This window comes from Zalophus californianus, chromosome 1 (assembly GCF_009762305.2).
Source record: "Zalophus californianus isolate mZalCal1 chromosome 1, mZalCal1.pri.v2, whole genome shotgun sequence".
Classification (NCBI taxonomy): domain Eukaryota; kingdom Metazoa; phylum Chordata; class Mammalia; order Carnivora; family Otariidae; genus Zalophus; species Zalophus californianus.
The window spans coordinates 5968716-5991654 of record NC_045595.1 but is presented as its reverse complement, the minus strand read 5'-3'; the positions used below and the strand labels follow the sequence as shown (position 1 = coordinate 5991654).

Genomic DNA, 22939 nt, shown 5'->3' with positions numbered 1-22939 from the left:
AGGCGCCCCTAAAATGATCTCTTAAACAAAGAATTATACCTGGAGCCCGTGCAAACCAGGACTGCTCGAGACTCACGGAGACATATGGGCACCCTAGTTGAGGTAAGCGACACGTGTGTATTATCAGCCGACAGGAGGTTACGGTTGGATCTCAAGCGGTGGCTGCCATGTTATGGGTGTTAAAAGTTTATTACTGCAGTTTCCAGTGGCTTGTGTTGAGTTGAGATACTTCTATGCGGGCATATAGGCACCAACAGACATGGGAAGGTAAGTGACAGGATTATCACAGACAGCTGCTATGTCGTAGGTGGTTACTGCTGCCTTGTGGGTGAGCTCCAGGGAAGCTCCTACATTAGTCCCTGGTGGCGGTGGCAATAAATGACCTCAAACTTGGTGGCTTAAAACAGCACAAATTTGTTATCTCACAGTTCTGGAAGTCAGATGCCTGACACCAGGCTCTCTGGGCAAAGCCAAGGAGTCAGCAGAGAGGCATTGTTCTTGAGACTTTAGGGGAGAATTGTTTGTTTGTCCTTTTTGGGGGTTGGGGAGGTTAAGACACTACTTTTTTAAGAGCAGTTTTAGCTTCACAGCAAAATTGGGCAGAAGATACAGAGATTTCCCATATAGCACCCGCCTGCCCCATTATCAACATCTTTGTTACAATTGATGAACTTAACATTCACATGTCATTACCAGCCAGAGTCCATAGCTTACATTAGGGTTTTTTTTTTTTTTTAAGATTTTATTTATTTTTTTTGAGACCCCTGTGATTACGTTGAGCCCACCTGGATAGCCCAGGATAATCTCCTCACCTCAAGGCCCTTACTTTAATCACATTTGCAAAGTCCCTGTTGCTGTGTAAGGTGACATATTCATAGGCTCAGGAGATTAGGACACGGACATCTTTGGGGGACCGTTCTTCTGCCTACAACAGGCCTGTTGTGGTGTTCTTGGCAATTGCTGTTGTGTCCCAGGCACATTACAGGTATATTTCAGATCTATTATGGGGTGCTCTCTGGGGTCTCCAGGAAAGGAGGTCTGTCTTTAAGACTGCTGACCCGGCCCAGCCACTCTCTTGGGCGAAACATCACAGAACTTCTCCATATTCAGGCCCCTGCCTGTACCAGCTTTGGAATACAGTCTTTCTGGCAAGACCAATTTTCCAGGAAAACAAAAGTCAACTGAAGGTCAAAGTCTGTTCTGGGATGAGTGTTAGGTTCCCGGGATGCCTTTCTTCCCAGGGAGGTTGAAATGTAGAGGAGGGAGGGCCTGGGACCAAGATGAGGAATTCGACACTGACCCTCTCATGCAGGGTCTTTGTGTACTGACTCAGTGTTGACAGGTTAGAGCCTGGCTGCGGGGATGCGAGCTGACCAGAAGTAGGCATGGCAGATGGTGGTGGGCAGGATGGGGTCTCTAGGCCAGTTATCTTGCTCTCTGAGCTCCTGCCCAGGGCTCTCTCAGACCTCAGACCCCAGTGTCTGAGCTAGGTCTTTGAAATATCCCAGGGAAACTCCCGCTTAACTCTAGGGTCTCCTCCTTCTGCCCCAACTGCAGCCAGTGCTCACTCAGCTTCATTCCCAGGAGAGACACCTGGGCCTCTCTGCCCACCTGTGCTGCTGGACATCCATCACTACATTGACAACCATTGAGGGTGTCAGCCAGACTTAAAGTCTGACTGTGGGCTGTCAGTCTGTCTCTGTTGCTCTTTAGTTGGCCAGGGGTCTCCTCCTGATTGCCAGTAAGTTAGGCTATAATCTGTGGTTCTCCAGACCATCATTAACCCAACTCACCAAGCATGTAGGCACCAGACAGGTGTTCTGGCTGCTGCCCCCACTGTGAGCCACCTGTTTCTCAGCTGGTCATGTCTTGTGTGAGGCTGTGCAGTGGTCCCTAAAGATATCCACACCCTAATCCCTGGAACTTTGACTGTCATCTTTTATGGCAACAGAGATTTTGCAGAGGTGACTAAGAATTTAGAGGCAGGAAGATGTAGATATTAAAGAATCTGGAGAGTCTTTGTCCCCTGCTCCTGGCAGGCATCATCTATACCTTTGGGATTTCCCAAGTGCTTGGAGTGTCTTTGTCAGTCGTGGGGGCCCCATACTGAGGAGATGGCTCAGGGTGGGGGTTGGTCATGCCAGGACGACCAACCAGGAGGTGTGGGACCTTCAACCACTGGACCTCCATGGCGGGGAGGAGAGGGCTGGAGATGGAGTGCAATCGTGCAGCCACTGATTCAATCAGCCACACCTTCAAGAGGAAATCCCAATGAAAACTCGGGCCACCAACGCTCAGAAGAGCTTCCCGGTTGGTGAAAACATCACCGTGCCAGGAAGGGGATATGTCCTGAGTCCATGGGGACAGAGCACAAAAGCTCTGTGTTTGGGACCCTTCTGGCCCTCGCCATATGTGTCTCTTCGTTTGGCTAGTATGGATTTGTGTCCTTTATAGAGCTTTCCTGAGTTCTGTGAGTCATTCTAGTGAATTATGGAACAAGAGGGATTGTGAGATCCTCTGAATTTGTATCAGTTGGTCCAAAGTGTGGGTAGCCTACAGGCACCCCCAAACTTGCAGCTTGTGTCTGCAGAGGACAGTCTTGTTAGGAGCTATACCTTTAATCTGTGGGTGGGTCTGCACTAACTCAGGGTGATTAGTGCCACAGTTGTATTGGTATTGCAGGGGATTATCCTGGATTATCTGGGTGGGCCTTAACTGCAATCACAAGCATTCTTATAAAAGAAGGGAGGCAGAGGGAGATTTGACACAGAAGAAGGCAATGTGATGTGAAGCAAGATACTGCCCTACTGATTTTAAATATGCAAGAAGGGGCCTTGAGCCAGGGAAGGTGAGGAATGAAGTTCTAGAAGCTAGAAAAGGCAGAGAAACAGTTTCTCCCCTGGAATTTCCAGAGGAGCCTGGTCCTGGTGACACCTTGATTTTGGCCCAGTAAATCTAATTTTGGACTTCTGACTTGCAGAGCTGTAGGAGAATGTATGTTGTTTTTTAAGCCACCAAGCTGGTGGTCATTTGTTACAGCAGCTCTGGAAAACTCATAGACTCCTCCAAGCCGACTGTCTGGAAATCCAGCAGTCTGGCCAACAGTCCAGTAGGTATGCTATCTGTCCAGGACTCAGGTGGCTCCTGGGCCTGGTTAGTGCCTCACTCTGGGCTGCAGTAGTACAGCACCCAGAGAAGGATTGGGGTTCACTGGAAGGTCTCCTTTGGCCAGGGAGTCTGGGTGGTGTTCCCTCTTCTGCCTGTTCAGTTGCTTCTCTCATGGCTGGGCAGCCTGGGGGCTCCCGAAGGGCTGCCCAGAACTAAAGGTTGCTAGCCTGTCCTTCCCCTCAGTTGGACCTGTCTCCACTAGAAATTCTGGGAGAGCCCCCAGGTCTCCAGGACCGGAGCAGGAAACTTTGGGAGTGCAGGGTGAATTCAGATCAAAAGTCCCCAGCTGATAAAGCCAGGCTCAGTGCACCCTGCACCCCGCAAAATGGGTTCAGCCATACTCACACAGCCCAACACCCTCTGCTTGCAAATCCCATTGTTCCTCGAAAAGTCCATCTTCTCTGGGATGTACTTCCTGGTCGCTCCACCCAGTGGCCACAGAACCTAGGTGCCCAAGACAGAGGGACCTGCTCCTCAGATTCAGGCAGCCCCACTCCCACCTGCCTCAGGGCCTTGTCTCAGACTGTCAGATCTCCATGGTGGGGTGACAATACCCTCAAGGAGGGGCCACCCCTGCAGTATTGCAGCATGGTTCCTCCCCTGGAGGTGTGGCTCCTCCAAATGCAGCACGTGGCATTCGTGTATTCCTCCTCTGAGTCACTGGTCACCTTGTTCCTGTGCCCAGCTAGATCAGGAGTGGGGGGGGGGGGAAGCACTGGGTCTGAGTCATCCCTGTGTGCCTAGTGCCTGACAGCCATCCTGGCCAAGTGCAGGTTACTCACGGAGCTGTGGGACATCATAGGGCCAGGAGAGGCCAGGGTCACTCACAGGGCTAATATTAGGGTCTCCGGGATAAAACTTAGAACAGCTCACCAAAGCCACGGACCCAGATTCATTTCTCAAGCATTTATTGATGCTTCCTAGGGCTGCGAAGACAGCTCCCCAAACCCCTATATGTGATGTCTCCCAGTCCGGGGAAAAATGCAAGAAAACCAAACAGCTCCATCCCTGAGTTGCCTTGCTTTGGTTAGGGAGGAGGGAGGTGGGGCCGTGGACCGGCTGAGCCGGGATTTGGGTGGGGGTGGAGGCCTGGTTATGTCTGTGTGAGGGCTCCTGGTGAGGTTGGAGTGGAGGTCCCAGTGCCCGTACCTGCCTGGGTTGGGTGGGACGGTTCTCAGTAGTCATGGGTGGAGGGGGGGGAAAAAATCAATGGCGGTGGGCGGCGCCAGGACGGTGAACAGCTCAGGCGATCGCGCTCGGGGTGCGGCTTGCGGGCACTGGGCGGGGTCAGCAGCTGCGCCTCTTCTCACAGATCCAGTTGTCCCTCTCGTTGTTGCACGGTGCGTCGTTCCACATCCCCGTGCGTAGCATCATAGCGCAGTCCTCACGCCCCATAGAGTCATTGGGCTCCCCCACGTTCCAGTGGCTGCAGAGGTTTGTCGGGGGTGTTTCTGGGAGTCAGGATGGGCCTGGCGTCCAGCCCTGAGGATCTACCCTGTTTTTTGCTTGGGTCTAACCTCGACACCCTGAGGGTCTAATCTGAGCATGCACCTGGGATATCACTTTCTAACTCCCGGAATTTAACCCTCAGCCAGGTCCTGGGGGCCTGGCCTGCCCATCCCAACCGAGTGCCTGAGATCCGGCCAAGGCACTTCCCGTAGGGGCTGGCCTCTCCCTCTCTCCAAGTCCCTTCCCTCACCTGAAGCTGAGCGAGACTCCGTCTATCCACTGGTAGCCCTGGATCTTGCGCGCGCGGCGCACCGCCCTCAGGCCCAGCCAGTAACCTCGGCCTCGCGTGTTCTGACTCAGGAAGCCCTGCGCGGGAAAGGAGAGCGAGCAGGCTGAGTCGACCTCGCCCCTCTCCCCGGGCCACGCCCCCTCAGGTGAATCCCGCCCCCCCCCCCCCCCCCTGGGACAGCGGCGGGGTGGGGGCTGCGCACCTGCTCATCCAGGTCCCCGACAATCACCAAGTGTGCTCCTGCGCCTGCGCAGTTGCGCTGCGACTCCTCCCACGTGGCCTGCTGGACCGAGAAAAGGTAGCAGGAGCCCTGGAAGGGCAGCCATGATGCGGGGCACTCCTCACAGGACCCTGTGGGGGGGCAAGAGTCAAAGACGTGAACTGCTCCCCGGTAGAGCAGATGGAAAGAACCGGGGGGCCGGAGAGGTGGACCCCCCGAGGTCTAGGGGTGGAGGAGCAGAGAAGAGGCCAAGGTCAAGGGGCAGGACAGGGCGGATCAAGGAACCCCGAGGCACACAGGTAGGGTCCATTTGCCCCCTCCCTCTCTCCCCTCTGTCTTGCTCACTGTTCCCCAGCCGGACGGCCTCTAGAGCCCTGAACAGCTCACTGCGGATGTCCTCGCGGTCCCTGCCCGCTTCAGCCAAGCTCTGGGTCACTGCGAAGTTAAGGGGCTTCAGGTTATAGTTCAGGTCAGGGTCAGGAGCAGGGTCATGACTAGTTAAAGGTCAGCATCCATGTCCGTGGTCAGGATCATGGTCAGGAATGACATCACGGTCAAGGACTGTTCTCGCCGGCCCGGGCCAAGTTGCGGTTGGGGTTAGGAGTTGTGATCAAGATCAGAGTCCAGCTGTCAGAGGTCAGGGTCACAGGATAGGGTCGCGGTAACCCTAACCAGGACTGGTGTCAGTATGTGCACATACTGTCGAGTGACAGCCGGGATGAGGGATCAGGGGTCGAGGCAATGTCCAGCTCTCACCGCGATCGCTCAGTTCTTTCAGGGCACTCTCTTGCTGGATCAGCTTCGCCTGCGCCTCCCCAAGCTCGGTGCGTGCCCTCTGCAGCAGCGCCTGTGTCCCCAAGCCTGGGAAGGAGGGGCGAAAGGGGAGAAGGACCGGCGGCGGGACGTCAGTAACCCACCCGTCGGGCCCCCACCTGCCGCAAACCCCGCCCCCGCTCGCCTCCTCCAATCCCGGCCCAAGCCCGGCCCCCAGCACGCGTGTCTCACAGCAGCTGTTGCAGGCTCGGACTTCCTGGTTCAAAGCACCCAGCGCCGCCGTCTGCTCCGAGGCTGCAGAGATCCCCGCCCGCCCCACAAACACTCCAGGTCACCTGCGGGGGCTCACAGGACACCCTTCCCGGTTCCGGGACCAGCCCCCGGGACCGAGGGGTCCCCACCCACCCACTACCCTATCTCCAGGGTCCTAAACACTCCGGCCCCGCACACCCCGGGGTAGGGGGGGGGGCGGCTAAGAGTCGCCGTTCTGCACGCACCGTTTGTCCGCAGCAGGTCCTGGTGGCCAAGCAGCGCCCCTCGCTCTGTGGAGGCTGAGGAGAAGGGGCTCCTGCAGGTGCGGCCCTGGGACTCGGGAACTCTCCCCTCGCCCATGGGGTGCAGGGGCCCCCAGTCTTGGGACGCACAGAAGGGGTGGGCAGGCATACAGCACGCGTGATGTGCACACACCCAGGGGAGACAAACACATGGGGACATGCACCCACATTCATGCACGCGCTGACATACACCTGTGGGTGCACACAGCCCAAAGATGTGCACAAACTCTGCTCACACGCGTTCACACTCAGACCCAGGCAGGGGTCCAGAACCCAGCTGGCGAGTCCTGAGACAGAGGGAAGGTCTAAGTCCCCAGGGTGGCTTGACACAACCTCCCCTCATTATGTGGTCACTCACCTTTAGAAATTAGGATGCTCAGAATGAGGGCCCAGAGGACCGTGGCTACCACCAGAACCAGGCCCATGAAGAGGAGTCTCCATCCCCAGCGTCCCCAGTGCCCTAGGATAACACAGATGGACTCCTGGGTCCCTCCTGCCCCAGGACCGCCCTGGGTCTCTGCGCCCTGAGGATAGAGCCCTGGGCGCTTGAGTTCCTCCCAAGGAACTGAGATTCAGAGAAGTTAAGTGACTCGCTCATGGTCACACAAGCTCTAAGTGGCAGAGTTAGGATTAGAATCCAGGTCCAGCTAGTTCTAGCGCCTGTGGTGTCTCTCCTGCACCCACTACTTGGACCCCCTCTTGGCTGTTCCTCTCCCTTCCCCCATCAAACTCCAAACCACTGACCAGAGAGACCCAAGCTGGTGAAGCAGCCCCATTGCTCATACCTCCAGGGACTTCCTCAAGCCCGCCGACCCACTTGCTGTACCTGACAGTGTCCATGGTGAGCAGCCGCCCAGCCCTGGGCATAGATATAAATGTAGCCCCCTCCCAGTCCCGCCTACTCCTTTCCTTCCTTCCTGTCTCCTTCCTCTCAGTTTCTGGTACTGGGACCCATAGACCAATCAAAGCGCTGGGCCCTTCCTGGTCTGGGCCTGTTTAGGGGTAAGTATGAAGTGGGATGGGGGCAGTGGAGTCAGAGGTGAGGGGTAGAAGGGGGTTGAGCAGGGTAGAAGGAGTGGAGAGTGGTGGTGGCGGTGGTGGTGGTGGTGTGTGTGTGTGTGTCTATGTGTCTGTGTGCAGTTCCATTCTCCCTAGCCAGGCAGCTGCAGCAACATCTCCAGACTGGTGCTGGGGGCTTCATTTTGGAGCTCACCCCCATCTCTTATAGGTCTGGAGCCAGGCTTCCTCCTGAGAGGAACAGGCTGAACCCAGCCAAGTTCTGGCCCCTTCCAGGGGGTTCCTGAGAAAGCCTGCTGGGCCAGCTCAGCTTCCCTCCTCAACTTCCCTGCAGGTTTCTGGAGGCTGAAGTGGCCCCTGACCTTAATTCAATCCTTCTTGGCCAGAAGGGAGAACATAGATGTTTGTTGGGTTGTGGCCAGCTAATCTTCTGGAGTCTATTATTAGGTGGGTGGGTGGAGGGGTGTATATATGTAGCTTCAAGAAGCCTCGGTTTCTCTCCTCTGTGAAAAGGGGGACATTGACAGGTCCTTCCTCCAAAGGATTCTGAGATAAAGACATGAGGTTATGCACGCCAAGGCCTGGCACCATCCCTGTGCACAAAACCCACTAAATGTTCGTTCATTCTTTCAGTAAATATTGGACAGCTACCGTGTGCCAGGCATCAATCGAGGAATTGGGTGTGTATCAATGCCCCAAAAGAAGCAAATTCCTTCCTTCTTGGAGCACACATTCTAGGTGCAGGTAGAGAGAGACAGACAAATAAATAATGAACATAATGAAAAAGCAAGTTGTATAGCATAGTGGTTCTCAACCGGGGGTGATTATGCCCCCCAGGAGACATTGGGCTGTGTCTGGAGACGTTTGTGGTTATCACAGTTTGGGAGGGTAGGTGCTACTGACATCTAGGGGGTGGAGACCAGGGATGCTGCTAAACATCCCCTAACACACAGGACAGACCGCAGAGTGAGGAATGATCCGCCCCCTAATGTCAATAATGCCGAGGGTCTCTTAATCTCAGGAAAGAAACTGAGTGTTACTGGAGTGGTGGGGGGTGGGAGGGATGGGGTGGCTGGGTGATAGACATTGGGGAGGGTATGTGCTACGGTGAGCGCTGTGAATTGTGCAAGACTGTTGAATCACAGTTCTGTACTTCTGAAACAAATAACGCAACATATTTTAAGAAAAAAGAAAAAGAAGAAGATAACAGGAGAGGAAGAAAAGGGGAGTATGTCAGAGGGGGAGACGAACCAGGAGAGATGATGGACTCTGAATAACAAACTGAGGGTTCTAGAGGGGAGGGGGGTAGGGGGATGGGTTAGCCTGGTGATGGGTATTGAGGAGGGCACGTTCTGCATGGAGCACTGGGTGTTATGAACAAACAATGAATCATGGAACACTGCACCAAAAACTAATGATGTAATATATGGTGATTAACATAACAATAAAAAAATAATGCCGAGGGTCAGAACCCTAATGTCATATAATAAGTCATAAGTGCCATGAAAAAATGGTAAGGAAAAGTCAAGCAGTATAAAAGGCTTGGGGTGCCGGGGCTGGGGCAGTGGCTGGTAAGTGAGCCTCACTGAGAAGGACAAATATTATTATTTTTTTATCAAGCACTTCCCACATTCCAGCCCCTCCAGTAGATGCATGAACACATCCCACCTTCCCAAATCCTCTCAACAGCCCTCAGAAATAAACATTATCCACCTTTTATTTAAAAATTTCACTCAATGCCTATTTTCCTACCTTGTTTCAGAAAGAAATGAGACAGACATGATAAAAGAAGATGAAAAGGCAGAGGATGGGGCGCCTGGGTGGCTCAGTTGGTTAAGCATCTGCCTTTGGCTCAGGTCATGATCCTGGGGTCCTGGGATGGAGCCCCACATCAAGCCCCCTGCTCAGCAGGGAGTCTGCTTATCTCTCTCTCTCCTTCTGCTCTTCCCCCCACTCATGTTCTCTCTCAAATAAATAAAATCTTAAAAAAAAAAAAAGATGAAAAGACAGAGGCAAAAGAGAAATGAGGATCAGGAAGGGAACATGAATCTAAGAGATGAGTCTAGTGCACAAAATTTAGCCAGAGATATCGGGCTTTTGATAAATGCAGCAGGAAAGTAGGGTCAGACAGCTGAGAATGTGCAGCAAATTTGTACAGAGGAATCTCTCCAACAGATGTGTAGACCAAGTCCCCATCGAACTTTCCATAAATACAATAGCAATTTTCTACCTTTGGGCCGACATGGGCGGCTTCATGGTCAGGTGTGGTTTTAGGGAAAGCAGGCTCTCCTTAACTCAAAGCTAATGGCCGTCCCCACTGTTGGGGTGCTTTTAACAAGTTTCTGGAAGCAGTGAGTTTGAGACCACAGAAAGAAGCTGGCTGAGTGAGGGGCGAGCCACGGGCTTTGGTGGATACCTGAGAGGGGTCTGTCCCTGATGCTCACTCTCTAAATGAGAATCCTGAGCCGAGAGGAAATCATTTAAGTACAGTGGGAGAAACTATGCCTCATATGGAATCAGGACATGTAAAATGTCACCAGTGAGCCAGATGATAACTTCAGGCAAATAATTTACTCTCTTGGTACCCCATTTCTTCATCCTTAGCATCAACAAGTGATAGAGCTTTTGTTACCCAATTCATTATGTTTCTGTGGTGATGTAGAAGACAGCGGTGAATGTACGGTGAAATATTTAATTTACTACACAAGTACAGGATACTATTTAATGTAATGGAGTCTATGTTTACTAAAGACATTGCTGTGGTCCTGTATTACTGGACCAGTGTGGAACACCAGTTGGGGCTAGCCACGGGCTTCAATGGATCTGGGGAGGCATCTATCACTGGCACTCAATCACACACACCCTGCAGGAATTTTCAATGATAGACTCAAATGTTTCTTTAGAAATAATCTTGGTCCTGTTCACAGATAGCAGGCGACTAAGACCCCATGGTTTTTTTGTTTTAAAAGATTTTTATTTATTTATTTGACAGAGAGAGACCCAGCAAGAGAGGGAACACAAGCAGGGGGAGTGGGAGAGGGAGAAGCAGGCTTCCTGCCGAGCAGGGAGCCCGATGCAGGGCTCAATCCCAGGACCCTGGGATCATGACCTGAGCTAAAGGCAGATGCTTAATGACTGAGCCACCCAGGCGCCCCAAGACCCCATGGTTTTAAGTCAAAAGTTGTGATTATTTTTTAAACAATTTTTTAAAAGATTTTTTATTTTTTTATTAGGGAGAGAGTACAAACAGGGGGAGCAGCAGGCAGAGGGAGAGGGAGAAGGAGGCTCCCTGCTCAGCAGGGATCATGATCATGACCTGAGCCGAAGGCAGATGTTTAACTATCTGAGCCACCCAGGTGCCCCATGGTTGTGATTTTTTTTTTTTTAAGATTTTATGTATTTGAGAGGAGAGAGAGAGAGAATGAGTGGAGCAGGGAGCCCAACTCGGGGCTCGATCTTAGGACCCTGGGAACATGTCCCAAGCTGAAGTCAGACACTTAACCAACTGAGCCACCCAGGTGACCCTAAAATGTACATATTTAAAGTGTACAGTTTGGTGAGTTTTGACTAACCCATGAAACCATCATACTGGATGGTGAATACAACCATCATCATCCAAAGTTTCCTGTGCTGCTTGGTAAGCCTCCCTCTTTATCCCCCATCTACCACTGATCTGCTTTTTGTCTTTAGATTTGTTTGCATTTTCTAGAATTTTGTATAAATGGCATCATACAGCATGTAACTTCTTGAGACTGGCTTCATTCGCTCAGCATAATTATTTTGAGATTCATCCACGTCGTTGCATTAACACTTCATTCCTTCCTACTGCTGTGTAAAATTCCATTGCATGGATATGCCAGTTTGATTATATACTCACCTGCTGGTGGGCATTTGGACTGTTTCCAGTTATGGCTATCATGAATAAAACTGCTGTGAACTTTTGTGAGCAAGTATTTTCGTGCATATATGCTCTCATTTCTCTTGGGTATATACCTAGGAGTAGATGATTGCATTATATGGTAGGTATGTTTCATTTTTTAAGAAACTGCCAAATTATTTTCCAAAATGGCTGGGCCATTTTTCACTCCCACCAGTGATTCATGAGAGTTCCGTTTCCTCCCACATTCTTGCCAGCACATGGCATGGTCAGTCTTTTTAATTTTGGCCAGTCTCTTATTTGCGTAGTGTGATTTTTAATTGGCATTTCCTTGATGATTAATGATGTGGAGCATCTTTTCATATGCTTCTTTGCCACCTGAGTATTTTCTTTGGTGCCCTGTCTCTTCGGATCTTTTGCCCATTTAAAGAAATGGGTTGCCTTGTTCCATCTGAGAGAGAAAGATGGGTCCCCAGTAGCTCTACTGGAGCCATGCAAGGAAGTTTGGCTTTCTTTGTCATTCTCACTGTGTCTGTTCAAATTGGCACCATCTGATCTGGAAATATGGCCTCATTATGTGCTGTCAGTGTCTCCGTCAGTGTCTCTGTCAGTATGCAAAGGATCCAGGCTTCACTAAGTTGGATTGAGTGAACTTCCTTCCAAGAGACCTACCTTAATTGCCAATATCTGAGATACCTACAATGCTAACTCATTGTCCATAAAATAAAAACACTTCAGTTGTGAGTGTTTTTAAAAAATGGGTTGCTTCTTTTCTTATTGTTTTGAGAGTTATTTATATATTCTTGTAACAAATCTTTTATCAGATATGTGGCTTTCCAATCTTTTCTCCTAGTCTGTGTTTTTTTTTTCTTTTCATTCTCTTAACAGCGTCTTTCATTTTTTTTTAAGGACTAATTTCTTTTTTTTTTAAAGATTTTATATACTTATTTGTCAGAGAGAGAGAGAGCTCACAAGGAGGGAAAGCAGGAGGCAGAGGGAGAAGCAGGGTCCCTGTTGAGTAAGGAGCCTGATGTGGAACTCGATCCCAGGACTCTGGGATCATGACCTCAACCGACTGAGCCGCCCAGGTGTCCCATTAACAGCGTCTTTCAAAGAGCAAAGTTCTACATTTTTCAATTTATCCATTTTTCTTTCATGGATTTTGCTTTTGGTGTTCTAGCTAGGAAATCTTTGCCCAATCCAAAAATTTCTCCTATGTTCTTCCCAGAAATTTTATAGTGTTGGGTTTTACATTTAGATCTTTGATACAGTTTGAGTTAATTTTGTAGAAGGTGTGAGATCTTATAATTGAAGTTCACTTGGGGGGGGGCATATCAGTTTGAAATGTTAAACTAGAGGCAACTTGAAGTCTAAAAAGGTATAGCAGAGTGGTAAAGAGCAGGGCTCTGGAGAAAAAAGAGCCTGGGGTTGATTCTTGGTAGTGTCACTATAAGCCTTGAGTTCCTCCTCTACAAAATGGAAGCAGTAAAGAGTTGTCAGTGCCCTGTCCACATTCCTTTGGCATTCACTTCTCCTACTGTAAACTCCTGGAACTCTTTGCCCGAGGGGTTTTGTACTTTCATCAAAGTGGAGGGCAGGCTGGATGTGCAAGAGAGTTAACGTTCTGGGTTAGGATGACTCCGAGTCGCGTGTTCTAAACTGTCTTCCAGAGGTGCCCAGGGGGATTGAGCTCTAGTTGCCCACAGGAGTACCTGCTCATGAGCACACCCTGAATTGACTCTTCTCCCTGTCCCATTTCCTTAGTTTCTTCTTGGGGCCTCTAGAATCACCCCCCCCCCCCATGTAAGCTACAAAATTTCAAAGTCTTAAACTCTGCTTCTGGGGTGGCCCAAAGACTCCTAGTCTGTATCAAGAGATCAGCAGAGTAACACGCACAGCCTGACAGGGATCCCTAAGAGGTAGCTGTTCTTGTCGCTGACATTATCATCCTCACTCCTCGTTGCCATCCAAGGTCAACTGGGACCCCTAGTAAATGAAGTTATCCATGTTCAGGGAGAGAGTCTGCCAGAAAAGATTTAAGAATTGTTGATTTGTAGCTCGTTTTCCTGGGGGGTAACCTAAAAAGATGACTATGAACATGATGATAACGCTAGATTGCTTCTCTGAGATGGGCAGGAACCCGAAGCTCAGAGAGGAAGGTGGCTCGTGAAAGCCCCCCAGCCAAGAAGTGCTGGTGCTCTAATCCAAGGTCACGTAGCTCCCGCTACAGTTACTCTTCTCTCAGTTATTGTGAGACTGAAAAATCCTGGCCACAAATTCCTTCCTCTTGGCTACACCCGTGTCTCTGGATGTGACCGTTCTTCCTCCCAACCAGAGGTGGAGTCTCTTCTCCATCCCGCTGGAATGTCCACTGATCCTGTGACTTGCTTTAACCAATCAGTGTATAGCAGCAGCTCCACGTGACTTCCCAGCCTTGGCCCCAGCATGCCTTGCGGCTTCCGCCTTCATGCTCCTGGGATGGTGCCTGCTGCCATGTTAGAGAATCTGGCTTAGTTTTGTGATACTGGGAAAGCGGTCCAGCCGGCCTCCAGCACCAAAGTTCCTCTTGGCCCTTCCAGCTGTTTCCCATGCAAATCGAACCACCGGGATGATTCAGAGCAAGGCCAGGGAAGGAACCATGTCAGTCAACCCACGGAATTGGGAACAATTAGATTGCTGTGTTTTAAGCCACGGATTTGTGGGCTAGCTTGTTATAGGGCATCAGATAACCGAAACAGCCATCAACCTGGACAAGCACACCCTTGCACCCCAAGCAGACACAGCAGTTTTGATGGAATCTGGGATGAACTCTGAGGGGGTCCGCTCTCCCCAGGCGCCCCGGGAGGGCAGTGGGTGCGTCAGAGAACGCTTCCAGACCGAGGACAGGCAGCTCTTTTTTACTTTCGGCATCAGCATTCTTGGAAGTGTGACTCTCCAGAACCTCAGCCTCCACTCAGGCCTCAACACAACCATCTGGCCTCTGACCCTATAGCTTCCGCAGGGCTCTGGCTTCCCTGCTTCAACAGCTTCCTCAGGGCACCCAGATTGTGGGGTTCTTGTGGATTTCTCTGGTATATGTTTACATAAGTGGCCACATCCTCCTTCCTGTGGCTTCTGGGACACCTCATGTTTGTCATGAGCTACTCCGTGTCAGGCACTTTTCTAGGCACTGGAGATTCGGCAAGGTACAAAATTGGCAAAAACATTTGGTTTTTGTGGAGATTACAATCGTGGGAAGGGAAAACAATTAACAAATGAACAAATATGCACCAGGTATTATCATGTCTTAGAGTGATAAATATATACATTGTACTGTGCTGTCCCCCCAGGGATAAATCAGAGGAAGGAGATGTAATTGGGGCAGCTGTTTTAGGTAGGATGGTCAGGAAAGGCCTTTCTGAAAAAGCAACATTTCTTTGGAAAACAGTTTGACAGTTTCTCAAACAGTTCACCTTAGAATGACCACATGACCCAGCAGTTGCACTCCTAGGTACCTACCTAAGAGAATTGAAAATGTATCCACAGGGGCGCCTGGGTGGCTCAGTTGGTTAAGCGTCTGCCTTCAACTCAGGTCATGGTTCCTAGGTCCTGGGATTGGGCCCCACTTCGGGCTCCCTGTTGGATGGGGGGGGCCTGCTTCTCCCTCTCCCTTTGATGCTCCCACTGTTTGTGCTCTCCTGCTCTCTCTCTGCCAAATAAAATAAAAAACAGAACAAACAAAAAAAGTATCCACACAAAAACTTGAGCATGAATGTTCACAGCAAATAGCCCAAAAGTGGAACTGAGACAAATGTCCACCAACTGGTGAATGGGTAAATAAAATGTGATATATCCATTCAATGGAACATTATTTGGCCAGGAAAAGGAATGGAGTCCTGGGATGCCTGTGTGGCTCAGTCGATTAAGCATCTGACTCTTGATTTTGGCTCAGGTCAGAATCTCAGGGGAAGGGCGCCTGGATGGCTCAGTTGGTTGAGCATCTGCCTTCGGCTCAGGTCATGATCCCAGGGTTCTGGGATCGAGTCCCGCATCAGGCTCCCTGCTCAGAGGGAGCCTGCTTCTCCCTCTGCCTCTCCTGCTTGTGTGTGTTCTCTCTCAAATAAATAAATAAAATCTTAAAAAAAAAAAAGAATCTCAGGGGAGATCGGGCTCTGTGCTCAGTGTAGAGTCTGCTTGTCCCTCACCCTCTGTTCCTCCTTGTGCTCTCTCTCAAACAAAATCTTAAAAAAAAAAAAAAAAGGAAAGAAACATTGATAGGTGCTGGACTGTGGACAAACCTTGAAAACATGTTGCTAAATGAAAGAAACCAGACACAAAAGGCCACCGATTGTATGACTCCATGTACAAGAAATGTCCAGAATAGGTAAATCTATTGAGGTAGAAACTAGATTAGTAGTTGCCAGGAGCTGGGAGTGATGGGAGAAACTGGTGATGGCCAGGGGTACGGGACTTCTTTTTGGGATTATGAAATGTTCTTACATTGGTTGTGGTGATGGATGCACATCGTGTGACTATAATAAAAACCATTGAATGGTAAGGGTGAGTTGTATGGTATGTGAACCGTATTTCAGTAAAGCCGAAAAGGAAGGAAGGGAGGGGAAACATTTAAGCAGAGATCCAAACAAAGCAAGGGAATAGCCCTGAACATACTGGAAGAAGCATATGCCAGCCAGAGATGGGAACATGCTGGCTTGTAAGGGGAATGTGGCTAATGTGCGGTGAGCAAGGATAAACTCACAGAGTTACTCTCACTGATTTCACAAACATTCATTTAATGACTCCTAGGTGCCAGACATGGTCCTGGGAGCTATGAATATAGTGAAGAATATGAAGCCAAAATGTTAGCTCTCACAGAAGTCAGACGTTAACCCGAGAATTCCAGTTACCACATTACTAGAATTAATTGTTCCATAAATTCATTTCTTTTTCTAAGAAGTGGCTTTTTTTTTTTTTTAAAGTAGGCACCACACCCAGAATGGAGCCCACTGTGGGGTTTGAACTCACACTCTTTTTTTTTTTCAAGATTTTATTTATTTATTTGACAGAGAGAGAGAGAGAGAGCACACAAGCGGGGGGAGCGGGAGAAGCAGGCTCCCTGCCCAGCAGAGAGCCTGACGTGGGGTGTGATCCCAGGATCTTGGGATCATGACCTGAGCCCAGGGCAGATGCTTAACCAACTGAGCCACCCAGGCGCCCCTTGAACCCACACTCTTTTTTTTTTTTAAGATTTTATTTATTCATTTGAGACACAGAGATACAGAGAGAGAGAGAGAGAGAAAGCATGAGCAGGGAGAGAGGCAGAGGGAGAGGGAGAAGCAGGCTCCCCGCTGAGCCAGGAGCCCGATGTGGGGCTCGATCCCAAGACCCCGGGATCACGACCTGAGCCTAAGCAGACGCTTAACCATCTGAGCCACCCAGGTGCCCCTGAACCCACACTCTTAAGATCAAGACCTGAGGGGCGCCTGGGTGGCTCAGTTGGTTAAGCGACTGCCTTCGGCTCAGGTCATGATCCTGGAGTCCCGGGATCGAGTCCCACATCAGGCTCCCTGCTCAGCAGGGAGTCTGCTTCTCCCTCTGACCCTCTTCCCTCTCGTGCTCTCTATCTCTCATTCTCTCTCTCTCTCAAATAAAAAAAAAAAAAAAAAAAAAGATCAAGACCTGAGTTGAGATCAAGAGTCGGACACTTAACTGATTGAGCCACCCAGGTGCCCCTAATTAGTGGCTTTCTCCCTTTATGAGCAGGCATCTCGGATTATCTCTCTTTTCTCTTGAATTGCTCAAGAATCTTTGGGAGTCCTAAAAACCAAATGTCGGAGGAGAGGGAACTGAAAGGCTTCCCCCCGCCAAATGGAAATTGGGTCTTACCTGTCCCCTGCTGCAGTTCCTCTCTCCAAATATACGGCGGCGCTATTGAAGACCGGTGCCCACGGTCTGGCGAACAAATGATACAGACAGCCTTCTGGGTCCAGACGCCCACAGGCCAATGCTATGTTTCTTTGCAGGAAGAGGATTCTATTCCCTCCGTGGGCATGTGGCCTCATACCTCTCCCCCATCCCTGGTTTTCATGCTCTTCGGTCTCCTACACAGCGGCCCGCTCATTAATTCATTCAACAGAGATTTGAGTATCTACTGTGTGCTGGGCTCTGTGGAAGGTCCTAGCCACATAATGGTGAATAAGACAGTCAATCCCTGCCCAGGTGGGTCTAAACCTAAATATTTGAAAAGCAAAACTTTGGGGGAAAAACCCAGGTGGGAAGAGTTTCTTAGTCAAAATACCAAGAAGACAAACAACGGGGGCACCTGGCTGGCTCAGTTGGTGGAGCTCGCCACCCTTGATCTCAGGGTCGTGAGTTCAAGCCCCACATTGGGCATGGAGCCTGATTTAAAAAGGAAAAAAAGACAACAAACGAAGGATCAATAAATTAAGCTGCATTTTACAAAATTCTGTTTTTATTTGGGTCACACTTTGTAAAGAAGCTGTTTCTCTTGGATCTTTAATTTTGCAGCCATACAGGTGCACATTCTGTTTTCCTCACAGTTTTTCTCATTGCTTTCCTATTTTTGCTGTATCTTCTTTCTCCTTCCAGGCTTATCTCAGGTATACCCTGTTTGCTAGTCTTTTTCACCAATACGGATTTTATTTACTCTTTCTGCTGTTTTTGGTTTAAAGACCTGGTATTGTTTTCCAGTTGGGAGTCGAACTGCCTGTGTTGAAACCCCAGCTATCCCATTCCCGAGCTGTCTAATCATAGGGGGAGCCTCCCTCTGTCCCGGTTCCCAGTCTGTAATATTAGTTCCTACCTCATTGGACTGTTACAAGCTTATGTGCGTTAATATGTTTAAAAGCACTTAAAATTTGCTTAAAACAGCTAAATTCACTGTTGCTATTTTTTCCCTTCAATGATTTCACCATTAAAAAAAAAAAAGTCCCCACTCCTCTCCGCTTCTCTTATTTTTAAAATATTATGTATTTTTAAAAGATTTTATTTTAAAGTAATCTCTACACCCCACGTGGGGCTCAAACCTACAACCCCAAGATCAAGGGTCACATGCTCCACTGACTGAGTCAGCCAGACGCCCCTGTCTTACTTTTTGTTTTTATTTTTTTTTTTATCTCAGTCAGTTTAGCATCTGCCTTTGGCTCAGTCCTGATCCCAGAATCCCGGAATCCTGGAATCGAGTCCACACTGGGCTCCCTGCTCAGCAGGGAATCTGCTTCTCCCTCTGTCTCTCATCCTGCTCATGCTCTCTCTCTCTCCCTCTCTCCCTCTCTCTCAAATAAATTAAAGATTTATTTATTTGAGAGAGAGCGAGCAGGGGGAAGGGCAGAGGTAGAGCCAGTCTTAAGCAGACTCCCTGCTGAGTGCAAAGCCCGATGCCGGGCTCGATCTCACAACCCTGAGATCATGACCTGAGCCAAAATCAAGAGTCAGACACTTAAACTGACTGCGCCACCCAAGGGGCCCCCAGTGTTTGTTTTCAAAAACTAATTTACCAAGAAGTGAAATCCTTAATTCCTTTATGTTCAGTCTCCTGTTCTCCTCCTCTCTTTTTTCCCCCTTCGTTAAAAAAAAGTCTCTAAACTACTTTTACTGCTTCTCATTGAATTTCGCTGTGGCTTCAGATTGTGTTTCTCCTGAAATTTTGAGTATCTATTGTATGCTGATGTACTCTTCCGGTTTGCTTTCCTGTAAATTGGTTGTATCCTTCATCTTTTTCTGAGAAGTGGTTTGTTTTTTCTTATTAATTTACAGAAGTTCTCTATGTATTACAGAGAACAGATGCAGGTGTCTCCAAGGTGATGGCCAGTCTTTCCATTTTCCTTACCATGGTTTTCATGGTTCATCACTAAGTAAAACTCGGTGACTACACAACTCGGAAACAAACTAGTGATGAGATCTAGTATCTAGGGGCACCTGGGTGGTTCAGTCGGTGAAGCGTCTGCCTCCAGCTCAGGTCATGATCTCGGGGTCCTGGAATCGAGCCCCGCATTGGGCTCCCTGCTCAGCGGGGAGTCTGCTTCTCCCTCTCCCTCTGCCTCTCCCTCTGTGCTCTCCCCCTGCCAAATAAATAAATAAAATCTTAAAAAAAAAAAAAAGATCTAGCGTCTAGATCTCACTAACCTAGGGTCTCTAGAAGCAACACTTGAGACCCATAGCGCCATGACATTTATGTGAATACACACAACCACACCAAGTACATATATTTAAAAAACGTGAATCGCACACATCAGAGTAGATGCCTGTGGTACAGAGAGGCGGAGAAGTCAGATGTTAAAAGTCAGCAGGGCTCAGAGGACAATTCAGGGCTGAGGAATGTTATTTCCCAAATAATGGGAGGGTCCCGCTCCTCTTCCTAGAAGTCTCCTTGTCCCGAGACAAAGGACCCGTCTTGCCTTCATCATCAGAAATGGAGCCACGTCAACAGACAACACAGCTGACTTAGCAGCAGGATCTTACTGAGGGCCAGAACTTTCTGGGAGGGCACACCCTCCTTCTGGGGCTCTCCAGGACAGCGGTACTCAGGAGGCGCGTGGGCTCAGTGGGAGGAAACAGGAAAAAAAAAACAAAAAAAACAAAAAAAAAAGCCGCAAGGATTGCACAACCTCATCAGAATATGTTCTTGGGAAAGGACGTAGGTGGCATTGATTCATCAGCCGTTACAGAGGGAGAAACAGGGAGTGCGTTCGGAGGAGCAGAGGTGGTTTTCTGGAAGTGGTAGCATTGGAAGTGGGCGTGAGGACTTGTCCGTTGTTGACAGAAAAAGGAAGGGTCTGCCCGGCAGAGGGCACAGCCAAGGCAAAGGCAAAGAGGCAGGAAGGTGTCTCTTTGCGATATGCCTGTAGCTGAAGCTGCCTTGGGGAGCCCAGGAGAGGCTGTCCAGCCCTGTCCCATGCCCAGAATTCACTGCAAGGGGAATTAAAAGGGAGCAGAGGTTCCTGGCATGAGGATGGCCACAGACGTTTCACCAGTAGTTCTAGCCCAGAACAGAGAAGGAGAGATGCACTTCTGGGGGGCCAGAACATGTGACCAGGGACTTGAAAACCATGTAAGGAATCTAGGAAGCACAGGGCATATGAACACCACTGGAGACATCTGACTCAGCCTGGAGGATCTGGGAGGGCTTCCTGGAGGAGGTGATGCCTGAGGGAGTCAGAATTCTTCCGGAGGAGATGGGTGTATGAGAGAGTGTTCCCACTGTGATAGTAGCATATACAAAGTTTGGGAGTGGGACTCTTGGAGAGGCTGAGACTGACTCAGGGGCAGTAGTCCGGGGCTGGACTGTCAGCCGGGGCCAGGTCCCACCAGGACTTAAATAGCAGGGACAAGGGGTCTGAACTAGTGTGGGAAGGAAGCAGAAGTCACAGGATTCAGCTCCAAGGCGAAGACCACTCTGTGGTTTCGATTCTCTCCAGAGACGGGAGGCTTGCTACCCACCAGGGAACCTAGCTCAATGCAAAGGGTATGTTATGCACTGGTTGTTGCTGTGAGTTTGGGCTTTGCTTTTTTATTGTGGAAAAAATATTAAGCACACACAAAGGTATGCAGAAAAATAAAAACATAGAAACCCACATGATTTCCTCTCTGCTTCACCGAGTTTTGACTTCTTTACATATTTCAGATCCTCTTCAAAGGAAATAAATTGTACTTTCTCTTCCTGTTCTCCACGACGGGGGATCAAGGTGAAAAGGAGAACCCCATGAGGGAACTTCGTGTCTCTAAGCCCTGCCTCAACATCTGTGTCGGGGAGAGCGGAGACGGACTGACTCCGGACAGCCCAAGGTGCCGGAGCAGTGCACAGGCCAGCCCCCACATGGTCCCCAGAGCTAGATGCACCGTCAGGGCCTTTGGCAGCAGGAGAGATGAAATGATGGCCACCCACTGCTCAGTCCATGGGGCCAAGGCGGAAGGAATCCCCGACAGAAGTCTAAAGGTGCGGGAGTATGAGTTAAGGAAAAATAGCTTCTCCAATACTGGAAACTTCGGTTTCGGGATCCAGGAGCACATTGATCTGGGGATCAGATATGATGCAAGCATGGGTGCGTGTGCAACTGGACTACTGTGCGGTGCCGACTAGGCCAGGCTTCAGCATCAGACAAGATCACACAAGAGGCACCGGACAGGCTGCATGGGGGCCAGACACAGAATCAGCAGAGAGGAGGTCGGGCGCTGGTTCCAGCAGAAGTACAATGGATCGTCTTCTTCAGCAAATAAATTTCCTGTGTCTGTCCAAAAAGCCAATACAAAGTTTTCAGTGGGGAAAAAAAAAATTGTAATTGACAATCCTTTGTAGCTTCTCCGGTCTTATTTCTCTCTTTTCTTCCCCAAGGCAACTGCCCTCTCAAACTTGGTGTTTACGATGTTAAAACAACTTTATGGATGTATTTAGACAATGTGTTTGGTGGTTTTACTCATCTGGAACCTTTACATGAATGGTACCATGTGTTCTGTCTCCTTCCACAATGTATTTTTTGCCTCCTCCACACTGCAAGATATATCAATTCAACACTCATTAAAAGAAGAAGAAAAGAAGAAGAAGAAGGAGGAGGAGGAGAAGAAGAAGAAGAAGAAGAAGAAGAAGAAGAAGAAGAAGAAGAAGAAGAAGAAGAAGGAGGAGGAGGAGGAGGAGGAGGAGGAGGAGGAGGAGGAGGAGGAGGAGGAGAAGAAGAAGGAGAAGAAGACAAAGACAAACACAAGAAAACAAATGCTTGGTAAACAAAGAACAGGACAAAACTTCCTTAATTTGATAAGCAGCAATTTCCGGAAAGCAAAGAGCTGTCTTCCTTAAGAGTGGATTCCAAGATCCGTTTTTTATAAAGTCAAGAGCAAAATAAAAATGCCCCTCTTGCTATTTTGCCAATGCAATAAGAAAATAAAAATAAATAAGACCTATAAATACTGGAAAGGAAGGGCCAAGGTTGACAGTATTTTGCAACCACGATTATTTATCTAGAAAGTCCTAGAGATTTAACTTCTGGACTCATTAAAGGGTGAAGCAAGATTGATCTATGAAGGGGGAGCCTGGGTGGCTCAGTCGTTAAGCATCTGCCTTTGGCTCAGGTCCTGATTCCAGGGTCCCAGGATCGAGCCCCGCATCGGGCTCCCTGCTCAGTGGGGAGTCTGCTGCTGCCCTCTGCCTGCCCCCACCCCCTGTTCATGCTCTTTCTCTCAAATAAATAATCTTAAAAAAAAATAACAAGGAAGAGGAAACACATCCTCTTCCCAAGATAAGAAAGCCTCTTGAACATTAGTTCTTCCCAAATTAATTTATAAATTCAGTATCACCTCAATAAAAATCCTAAATAGATTTTTGATAGAGTTGTTTTATTGTGGTAAAATACACACACATGACATAAAATTTACCATCTTAACCACTTCTAAGTGCACAGCTCAGCAGCATGAAGCACGCTCACACTGTTGTGCAACCAACCCCACCCTCCGTCTCCAGAACTTTCCATCTCCCCACATGTAGACTCTGTCCCCACAAAGCACGGACTCCCCATCCCCTGCCCCAGCCCCGGCTCCCACCCTCTCCTCTCTGTCTCTGTGGACGGGACTCCTCTGGGGACCTCCTGGGAGTGGAATCCTAG

The 22939-nt window shown here is 49.3% G+C and overlaps 1 protein-coding gene and 1 pseudogene across 1 annotated transcript; one reads left to right on the top strand and one right to left on the bottom strand.

Annotated features, from left to right (window-relative positions):
- Positions 1 to 4039: 4039 nt before the first annotated feature.
- Positions 4040 to 7294, bottom strand: CLEC4G (C-type lectin domain family 4 member G). Its single transcript, XM_027584955.1, has 9 exons — positions 7240 to 7294; positions 6813 to 6914; positions 6398 to 6451; positions 6132 to 6194; positions 5883 to 5987; positions 5472 to 5561; positions 5109 to 5257; positions 4868 to 4983; positions 4040 to 4594 (listed from the first exon to the last, which is right to left on the bottom strand). Exons 1-9 carry the CDS (start codon positions 7292 to 7294, stop codon positions 4456 to 4458), a joined length of 873 nt encoding a protein of 290 aa, XP_027440756.1. The 3' UTR covers positions 4040 to 4455.
- Positions 5269 to 21850, top strand: LOC113917258 (annotated as a pseudogene).
- Positions 21851 to 22939: the final 1089 nt, after the last annotated feature.

What these genes read in the sequence shown, in the direction of transcription:
- CLEC4G (XM_027584955.1), bottom strand. Translation starts at nt 7,294, where the DNA reads ATGGACACTGTCAGGTACAGCAAGTGGGTCGGCGGGCTTGAGGAAGTC. An exon ending in GAGCATCCTAATTTCTAAAG is followed by an intron (nt 6,452 to 6,812) that starts GTGAGTGACCAC and finishes CCTTCTCCTCAG; the next exon opens with CCTCCACAGAGCGAGGGGCG. An exon ending in GAAAGAACTGAGCGATCGCG is followed by an intron (nt 5,562 to 5,882) that starts GTGAGAGCTGGA and finishes TTAACTTCGCAG; the next exon opens with TGACCCAGAGCTTGGCTGAA.